Source organism: Sander lucioperca, chromosome 12 (genome assembly GCF_008315115.2).
Source record: "Sander lucioperca isolate FBNREF2018 chromosome 12, SLUC_FBN_1.2, whole genome shotgun sequence".
NCBI lineage: Eukaryota > Metazoa > Chordata > Actinopteri > Perciformes > Percidae > Sander > Sander lucioperca.
The window spans coordinates 12,612,508-12,622,745 of record NC_050184.1 but is presented as its reverse complement, the minus strand read 5'-3'; the positions used below and the strand labels follow the sequence as shown (position 1 = coordinate 12,622,745).

General features: G+C 42.2%; 1 protein-coding gene across 2 annotated transcripts in view; it reads left to right on the top strand.

Annotated features, from left to right (window-relative positions):
• Window positions 1–1,451: 1,451 nt before the first annotated feature.
• mtor (mechanistic target of rapamycin kinase) overlaps window positions 1,452–10,238 on the top strand; it is a 95,730-nt gene continuing 86,943 nt past the window's right edge. For both annotated transcript variants that reach the window (XM_031286197.2, XM_031286196.2), the window contains exons 1-13: window positions 1,452–1,648; window positions 2,100–2,242; window positions 2,471–2,579; window positions 2,745–2,977; window positions 4,182–4,382; window positions 4,496–4,630; window positions 4,710–4,985; window positions 6,408–6,516; window positions 6,808–6,991; window positions 7,375–7,503; window positions 7,692–7,936; window positions 8,579–8,788; window positions 8,949–9,154. In XM_031286197.2, coding sequence (XP_031142057.1) covers window positions 2,114–2,242; window positions 2,471–2,579; window positions 2,745–2,977; window positions 4,182–4,382; window positions 4,496–4,630; window positions 4,710–4,985; window positions 6,408–6,516; window positions 6,808–6,991; window positions 7,375–7,503; window positions 7,692–7,936; window positions 8,579–8,788; window positions 8,949–9,154 — 2,166 coding nt within the window. In that variant the 5' untranslated portion in view covers window positions 1,452–1,648; window positions 2,100–2,113. The remainder of the gene's footprint in view (window positions 1,649–2,099; window positions 2,243–2,470; window positions 2,580–2,744; window positions 2,978–4,181; window positions 4,383–4,495; window positions 4,631–4,709; window positions 4,986–6,407; window positions 6,517–6,807; window positions 6,992–7,374; window positions 7,504–7,691; window positions 7,937–8,578; window positions 8,789–8,948; window positions 9,155–10,238) is intronic.

Here is a 10,238-nt window from a genome sequence, read left to right as displayed (position 1 = left end):
AAAGATCATGGTAATTATGGTTCATTTTGATGAGGATGAAAATGCATTTGACATTTAGGTGCTAATTTCCTACAACTGAAAAACATGAGGGTATGGGTCTAATTGGTGTGTTGCAGTGTGTTAAATGTCACCATTCAGACATAGAGCTACCTGCAGTCAGATATGTCCCTCTCAGTAATAAAAGCTGGTTGAATACCTTGACAATGTCTCCCCCTTGAGGCTGAAAATCATTTAACTATTTTTACTATATAGGTACAATTATTTATAGAAAACATAGTTAAATAATAAGTATTTACTTATAGGTAAAGACACATTAGCAGGACAAAATGAACCTGCTAGTTGGCCTTGGGTTAAATATAAGATGCTGGGCCTCAGTTAATCCCCTATTCCTCCTACTCTCTCAGGTGTTCTGTGTGGTAGTTTATGTATATATGCACATATAAAGATACAATTAAAATTACAGTCTTAAATTGTTCAGATTCAAGGAAGAGATTGACTTTATTAATTCCTCTTGGGGAAAATAAATGTTTTAACTCTGTTTTTACTTTTATTACACACACACACACACACACACACACACACACACACACACACACACACACACACACACACACACACACACACACACAGATAGATAGATAGATAGATAGATAGACACTTTATTCATCTCAAGGCAAATTTTAGGCATCCAGTAGCTTAGACAACCATAACACAACAAACACACATACACACATATATCTCACATACATAAATATCACTCACAGAAATTTAAAGAGTTAACAATTTGTGAAGTGATTACAAAGGTCTGGTATGGACTGACCATGTGATGCAATGACCATGATAAGGTGCTATGGTAGAGTGTGTGCAATGGTGGTAGTGCAGGGATTGAACAGTGCAATAGCTTATTATTAAATATTAACTATGACTATGAAAAGACAAGAATGTAAACAATAGAATTGCTTGACAAGCATGCACAAGCAATAGTTGTGGAGAGATGTCACAGTGATGGGGCTGCCACACTGCAACTCCAAGCAGTGCCTTGGAAAATGTTGGCCCTGTCCATAATTCCTAATGCGGGCCTGCTTCTAGGGCTCTTGGAGTTCTGGTACCCTGATTCTTGGTAATCCAATTCACAGCAGATTTTTTTTTTACATATTATAGCAGGAAATGCACGGAAATGCACATAACAGCACATAACACAAATAATGGCTCCTTTGCAGTGTCTCAGAAAGCCATGTCAGAGTGAGAACACCCAAATGGAGTGCAGCTATTAATATTAATAACATGAATAACACCTGTGCTTTTTATAATATGAGTCTGAATGCCTTGAAAAAGGTCTATTAACTATGACACGTTCAGGCTTTCAATTAAGTGGTGTCATTACAAATCCTACAAATGTTCAAGTAAAGTGTATCAATGTACCCAATTTATCTGAGCTAGATGCGTTCAGCTCTGCGCAGGCCACTCAACGCAATACAACGCTTGTGAAGTTCGCTGTATGTACCCTGCTGGAGACGGTCCAACTCAACAGAGCGATAGCATAGCTAGCTAGCTAACATGTATCTGTGCTAGCCAGATAGCCGTAAAATGAGCGATATTCTGCAAGAGCCGAATAGCAATTAAGCGGCCGACATATTAATAGAAACAGGTAAGTGTTACAAACCGACTTTACTATCTTACTAGCTAATGCTTTGCTACAGCAATAGCTAACATTAGCTTAACAAAACCAGCATGATGCTCATGATGCTCAGAATTAGCCTGTACCTGATTTATACTACTTGGACGTGTCAGTTTTGTACTAGTGGCGTAACGCTAGATGATTTATCTTTCTAGTTTAGTGTAATGTCTCTGCTCGGTGTGTTGCTAATTAGCAAGGTTGACAATTTGTTACACAAGCTATCGTAAACTAGCTAGCACTCTATAGCTAGCTGTAACGTCAGCTAACAACAACATTGACCTGTGTAAACAACCCAGGACAAATATACTTTCTTTCCAAGTATGGTCTTTATACTTGTCATCCTTTTCTTTGTTGCAATTCTTTTGATAACGAAGAACATTTCAGTGAAGGCATGTTTTATTTGTTATTTGTCTCTTTGCAGATTAGGCCATCCAAATGGTAATCATGTCAGGCACAGCCACTGTGCTGCAACAGTTTATCAGTGGGCTGAAGAGTCGAAATGAAGACACCAGAGCAAAATCTGCCAAAGATCTGCAGCACTATGTGACTACAGAGCTCAGAGAGGTAACAGCAAAATACACATGGATGTAATAGAAACCTGCCATGATGATATAATCACAATATACTGTATACTGAATGAGTGTTGTTGCCCACAAGAGCTTTTTACACTTTCAATAGTGGATATGGACACCTAGTTTTTTTACCTTGTCATCGTAGGTTCAAGTTGCTGTCACCAATTTTACTTTTCCTATTGACGTTTCTTTTGTGGTACTGGTTTTGTGCCTTCCACAGTTAAGCCAAGATGAAGCCACTACATTCTATGATGAGTTAAACCACCACATATTTGAGCTGGTATCCAGCTCTGATGTGAATGAGAAGAAAGGAGGGATTCTCGCCATTGGTAAGCCGTAAACATTGACATTCCAAATTTACTTAATTAAGTATGATTCACATAAGGTCTGGTGGAATTACTGCTCTTGATATATGTCACATGAAAATGTGTATAATAGTATGCACACAGTATGTGTGAAACAGTATATTACTGTGACTCAATCATTTGTTCCAGTGAGTCTGATTGGAGTCGAGGGAGGCAATGCCACCAGGATCAGCCGCTTTGCCAATTACCTGCGCAACCTGCTCCCCTCCAGCGACCCCGTGGTGATGGAGATGGCCTCTAAAGCCATGGGGCACTTGTCTATGGCTGGGGACACCTTTACTGCTGAATATGTGGAGTTTGAGGTGAAGAGGGCCCTGGAGTGGCTGGGAGCAGACAGAAACGAAGGCAGACGCCATGCTGCAGTAAGTGACTAGCAGACAGCAGGGACTGTGTTGTTTGTTGTTGAAATACCACCACTTTTTGGTGGTGTTTATGTGTGGTGAAGATGAGGGCGTAGGAGCGTTTGACTCAAGGTTGTCCCATTGCACCGTCGCCTTTTTCGTTTTACTTTGTAGAGCAGTACGAGGCACATTTGTGGCTGGTCTACCTTTCCCTGGATGGAGAACTCACTCATTGCTGTTCAGGAGACAGTGTTGAATTTTGCTAGTAAAGGATAAATACCCCCTTACCTAATTTTTAAAAACATAATTTTTTGCAGAAAGACTGTTCTTCAGTATCAACTTAGTTTTTGTGTTTGTCAAAATACAAACATAACCGTTTTAAACCTAGCTTAAATAGGTTGGAGGGCGGCAGTAGCTCAGTCCATAGGGGCTTGGCTTGGGAACCGGATGGTCGCTGGTTCAAGGACAGAGTGTGAACTGGTAGCTGGAGAGGTGCCAGTTCACTTCCTGGGCACTGCCAAGGTGCCCTTGAGCAAGGCACGGAACCCCCAATTACTGTCACAGCTTAAAAACTCCTTTACACCGAACAAGAAGATGTGGATGTGTTTGAGCTTGTCACTTGTTAAACAGTAGATGTGAGTAATTAGTTAGTCTGTAACACACATGCACTCTGGCCTTGTTTATCTTATCTGCAACTATTCTCTGATGCAATGAGGAGTCTGTTATTAAAACCCTGCACAGGGAAGTGATTCTAAAATGATCAAATCAAATGTAGGCTTTTTGTGATGGATTTTCTAACTTGGGAAATTTTCAAATATGAGTGTCAGGAACTGGCCCTCCTTAAATAAAAAATGTTTGCTGATGTTTTTATGGACAGCCATTCATGCTGACTCTGTGCAGACATCAGCAGAAGTTATGAAAATGTTTAGGGCCACCAAAATATTTGGCATGAGTAATGCTATTAACCTCTATAAGATCAGCATGGAGAGAAGAGATTATGGTTGCCAAGCTTGCTTTAAAGAAGTTGTTAGTTGTTGACGTTGAAGGTCACACGATGACAATTCACACAATTTTTAAGTGTTGAACTTTAGAGCTCGGGAATAATACAATAACTGCTGAGTGATTTCTGAAATCACAATATTGACATATATTTACACTGGAAAGAAATAAAACCCAAGAAAGTCAATTTATAACCAGCCATAAAATGATTTGTTGTCTTTCCTAGGTGTTGGTGTTGAGGGAGCTGGCTGTGAGCGCACCCACCTTTTTCTTTCAGCAAGTGCAGCCCTTCTTTGACAACATCTTTTACGCAGTGTGGGACCCCAAGCAGGCCATCCGAGAAGGGGCAGTATCTGCACTGCGAGCCTCTCTCATCCTCACCACACAGAGGGAGACCAAGGAAATGCAGAAACCACAGTGGTACAAAGTAAGACATTCCACTCTATCGTCCTAAAGAAGTATCTCCCTTACATGTGTTTACCAGGGTAAAACGTATGTCCTTGTAATAGGCAACATGAGTGTTTGTCTTTACTGTAACAGCAAACCTTTGAGGAGGCAGAGAAAGGCTTCGATGAGACTTTGGCCAAAGAGAAAGGGATGAATCGTGACGACAGGGTCCACGGTGCTCTTCTGATCCTAAATGAGCTGGTTCGTATCAGCAGCATGGAGGGAGAGGTAAGGGCTCCATTTACTGTGGAAACATTCTCGCGTCCACAAGCAAGACATTCCTCTCACTGTCTTGTGTCTATGACAGCGCATGCGTGAGGAGATGGAGGAGATCACGCAGCAGCAGCTGGTCCATGATAAGTACTGCAAGGAGATGATGGGATTTGGAGCCAAGCCCCGACACATCACACCCTTTACTAGCTTCCAGTCGGTGCAGCCACAGCAGTCAAACGCCCTCCTGGGCCTGCTGGGCTACAGCACGCCTCAGGGCTACCTCAGCTTCGGAGCCACGCCGGCACCTACCAAGAGCTTGCTAGTGGAGAGTCGATACTGCCGTGAGCTGATGGAGGAACGATTCGATCAGGTAGATTTTACAGCAGAGGTCTGGTTTTTCCCAGAATGCAACAGTTGTTTGGGTAATTGCTTGATCTGACAATTATTATGTTAATAAATAGTTTGTATGCCTGTTTTTTGGGTTGTCCGTCCGTCCCTTTCTCGTAAAGGCGATATGTCACTAACGCCTTGAGGGAATTCCTTTCAATCTGTGCTGTATTTTAGACCATAGCGTATGGTGTTGTTATCTTGGCATACATCATTTTATAAAGTTTACTTTGTCCACTCCTAATAACAGTTTGGGATGATATGGTTGTTTATCAATATCTTAGTCTGTGACTGTTAGAATGATTGTTTCGACAGTGGCTCACGCTGTGGCCTTCACTTAAGAGAGAAGACGCACCAGCCCGATAATCGGCCGTCGGACCATCTGGCGAGGTCAGTGACTCGAGTCTGTTCAGTGTGTCCCGTGCCGTCGGCCGTCCGAGGAGCCGTCGGCCTTCATTTGGGCCGACCCAACATGTTCAGTCGGGGACAGGGCAGTCGGGACTCACCCGGAAATGGCGAGCAGATGAACCTCTCAAAATCTGACGAAAATCTTTTAAACTTTGTCAATCTGAAATGAAGACAGATTCAGAAACTGCACGGCCTATTTCTCGCTTAAAATGTTTTCAGAAACACGTTTCGGTGAACTATTTTAGTACAATATGAGATCGTATTCTGAACAAGCCGCCATGAGAGTCTGGCTGTGAATTTCCGGAGAAAAAAGAACCACGTGATGCGTTCGTCCAATCAGCTGCCGGTCTTCATTTTCTGGTAAATAATCAGACTGTTAATGGAAACAATACAGAGCAGCGCCGCCTGCTGCTATGGACACGTATTACGTTTTGCGCACGCGCAGAGTGTACGCTCAAGTCGGCGTCGCCTCAGTGTGTTCTGGCATTTTTTGGACCTCGGGACCCGACTGATCAGTCCGACTGGCTTTTCTGCCGACGGTCGGCCCGTCTGGTTGGTGTGTCAGGGCCCTTAGTCTTGGAATCAGCATGCTGCTTTGGTTACGAGTATGAGCTGCTAAGTCTTAGTTAACTTAGAAATATGATATGTGAGAAGAAGTATCTTTGAGAACAAATTGAAAACAAGAAAGACTATTTCATTTGTCAGTTCAATTTGTTTTTTCAGCTCTATATTTGTCCAGGGCTTTCATCTGACCAGTAGTCCGTGAAGATGGCCAAGTACAAACCACTTCATAGGACTAGTAAGCTGAAAGTCATCTTTCCATCAAAAGTTCAAACTTAGTGTTAGAAATAATGATACTTAGCTCCAACAACATTGTAGCAGGCTCATGAAGAGATTCAACAAGTATGTGTATAAGGTCAACAACACAAGGCCAGTGCTGTTTTGAGCACCAGAGAAATCATAGTTGACACAGGCGTTTATTATGTGCTTTGTCCAGGTGTGTCGGTGGGTGCTGAAATACAAGACCAGTAAAAACCCTCTGATCCAGATGACCATCCTCAACCTCCTTCCACGCCTTGCTGCCTTCCAGCCAAATAACTTTACAGGTAGAACAAGTTAATGTTTGAATCCAGATGAATCCGTCTTTAATACAGTAACATGCAGCCATGTATTTTTCCCAGCACTATATCAACAGGGCTTTTTGGTGTTTATGGACAAGAAATGTAACGAGGTCATGACCAATACTTTTTAGACTCCTCTGTCCTGATTTCAATGGGCTTTGCAGTAATACATTGCTTGTAGTTTCTCCCAGTCAGTGTCAACAGTCATGTGTTGCAGCCTATACAAAGCCCTACCTCTGTGTTTAACTATTTGCACTTCTTTCATCCACTGTGCAGACCAGTACCTCTCAGACACTATGGGCTACCTGCTGGCCAGTCTGAAGAAGGAGAAGGAGAGGACATCAGCTTTCCAGGCTCTGGGGCTGCTGGTAGTGGCCGTCAGGGCAGAAATCCAGCCTTACCTCACAAAGATCCTTGAAATCATAAAGGCTGCCCTGCCACCCAAGGACTTTGCACACAAGTTAGTATTTAAATGCATGATATTGGCTCTACAGTTAGTCTCTGTATACTGTACATAGTATTTCTTCACATTCAGATGTTAATGTTTGATTTGTCTTTTATTATTTTGTTGTATTTTAATAGTTACTGTCTTGCTACACATTTTTGTTCACTTTTCTCACTAGGCTTTAATTTCATTGTTGCTTTACATGTTTTAAGAATCATTCTAGTTTTGTTTTTGTGTTGTGCAATATTGGATGAGACCCTCCTCAATCTCCAAGTGCTAGTTTATTAAATGCATACATTTTTTAAAGTTTAAATAATTTTGGGATACTGTCTATGAAAAGAAAAAGAGACCTACCACGAGAGCATGTTTTTTCATTTTCCCGTCTTCCATGTGTGCAGGAGACAGAAGACCATGCAGGTGGATGCCACAGTGTTTACCTGTATCAGCATGCTCTCCAGGGCCATGGGTCCCAGCATCCAGCCAGACATCAAGGAGCTGCTGGAGCCTATGCTGGCTGTGGGCCTGAGGTAGGACAGAATGGTTTTACCACTATGCTGAAAAATTCAACTAACAAGGTTTTACCATTGCCTGGAGTGGATTTTTGGGCTGGGTTTATACAAGTAGCAGGGTTTAAATAGAGAGTTTGTTCATAAACACAACATAGTTCTTGGGTCTTTTCATGTTAGATCTTGTCCTTTTTGACCTTTTCATGTAGTCCTGCGCTGACAGCAGTGCTGTACGACCTGAGCCGTCAAATCCCCCAGTTGAAGAAGGACATCCAGGACGGCCTGCTGAAGATGCTTTCCCTGGTGTTGATGCACAAGCCGCTGCGTCACCCAGGCATGCCCAAAGGCTTGGCTCACCAGCTGTCCTCGCCAAGCCTCACAAACATCCCAGAGGCCAGTGACGTAGGCAGCATCACACTGGCCTTACGCACGCTGGGAAGCTTTGAGTTTGAAGGCAAGAACCTTGCAAAAGACACAGCTTTAACCCTTGTGTTGTCTTCACGTCAACCTTGAAAACCTTTTCGACGTTTTTGACGCCTTTTTTTCACAGCTTGTTTTTGCTTTTTCAAACGTTTTAAATTGTTACATGTTTTTTCTACACATTTTCAGCGCTTATTCTACGTCCCATATTTTCTGATATAAAACAAAAATTGAAAACGGGTCAGTGTTTCCCGAAGTCAATGCAAGGGTTAAAGCAGGACCATCATATTCAAGTTTTATATTTATTTCTTAAAAAACACAGGGAGGGGAAAACCGCACTTGGTTCTGTCAGTGGAGGAAAATTATGATTTTTAAATGTAGGCATTACAGCCCGAGAGAAATCATAAAGCATGGTCACACTGCACTACTGGACCGTGTTATGAGTAATTAAATATTTTTGGCTCGTCCTTTGAATACAAGTTGTTAACCAACTCGCACTGCAGCACACCACCAGCCTTCTCCAGAGTTTAGTTTTGAAATCCCAAACCAATTGAAATCGAAGCCTTCTACATGCATTCTGTATTACTGCCCTAATTTGCCCTAAACTACAGCACTCTAGCTGTAATTCTAAATCTCCCAGGGTAGGGATTATTCTAACTCTTTGTTCTTTCACCAGGACACTCCCTCACCCAGTTTGTGCGCCACTGTGCTGATCACTTCCTGAACAGTGAACACAAGGAAATCCGGATGGAGGCAGCTCGGACCTGCTCACGCCTCCTTACCCCCTCCATCCACCTGATCAGCGGCCATGTTGTTAGCCAGACGGCTGTGCAGGTTGTTGCAGATGTGCTCAGCAAGCTGTTAGTTGTTGGCATCACTGACCCAGGTAACACATGAAAGGGTAAAAAAAGTGGAGGAAAGGGGTAGTAGTACCGTGTGGATTTATTGAGCATAGTTTCATTTTGAAATTGGTGGCACTTGACGATAAAGGTAATAAGAGTGATAAAAGGGTCAAAATACTTTTTCTTGTTCCTGTTGTCCTGCAGATCCAGACATTCGATATTGTGTACTGGCATCTCTTGATGAGCGCTTTGATGCTCACCTTGCCCAGGCTGAGAACTTGCAGGCGCTGTTTGTTGCACTAAATGATGAGGTGTTTGAGATCAGAGAGCTAGCCATCTGCACAATCGGACGCCTCAGCAGCATGAACCCTGCCTTTGTCATGCCCTTCCTACGCAAGATGCTCATTCAGGTAGGCACTACAGATCTCACAGTACGATTGGTTTAATGCAGGGGTGTCAAACTCAATTTCACTAAGGGCCACACTGGAAAATGAGAATCACATCAAGGGCCAGACATGTAGGGTTTATTGACATGCTTTTATTTAATCCAAAAAGTTAAATATCTTTGACTGTATTATTGCATGTCTCACATAGTCTTCTCACTCACAGTTTGGTCGACATAAAGTCCTAAAAAAAAGTCAGCAAAAATGTTCTTAGCCATCATAGAAGAAAGCGCCCAAAAACGAAGAAAAAGCGACAAAAACTAGGTAGGCCAAAATGTATTATAAACCAAAATTGATATGCGGGCCGGATCAAAATCTGCGAGGGGCCGGATTTGGCCCGCGGGCCTTGAGTTTGACACGTGGTTTAATGGTTTATTGTGTTGAAGGTTCTATATGGTTCAACTGAACACATTGAAACATACTCCCTCTCCTCCTTATTGGTGCTTTTTGGCATTTTTGTCCTTTACCCGATTTGGTACACTGACATGCCCAAAAAGGTCAACGCCAGATGTTTAACAGCTGTAGTACAAGTGACAAATTTTCATTATTAAAGTTCTGTTCGGGGTTACAGTCTATCCAGGCAGATTTTTTTGCGGGCATGGCGATGTACCAACATGGGCATGGAGGAAAAAAAACCTTCTTTCCTAAAAACTTATGCCATCTGAATAATTTGAAATATGCTACTCACTATCCACATAGGGGCTTTTAATCACATTTAAAATAGAGCATTTTTGAGTTGAAATCATCATAACATTCTGCCCATTCGTAACATTACGTTTTTTTTAAATCAAAAATAAACGAATAAAGGTTATTCCTGTCAATGGAGACGATGTTAGATAAAAGGAAAGGATGTTAAATAAACATACAATATTTAGATTTTTACCATCACACACATCTATATATGTTTGTTCTACTTGAAAAGATCACTTGTTGTCTGTTGTTTCAATTGGACACCAGATGGCGGCAGAGGCTGTGGTGTTATGCACAGCCTAAACATCCAAAGTATTCCTCTATAAGACCTAGTGAAGTTTTCTTTTTCAGGACGTTGCTC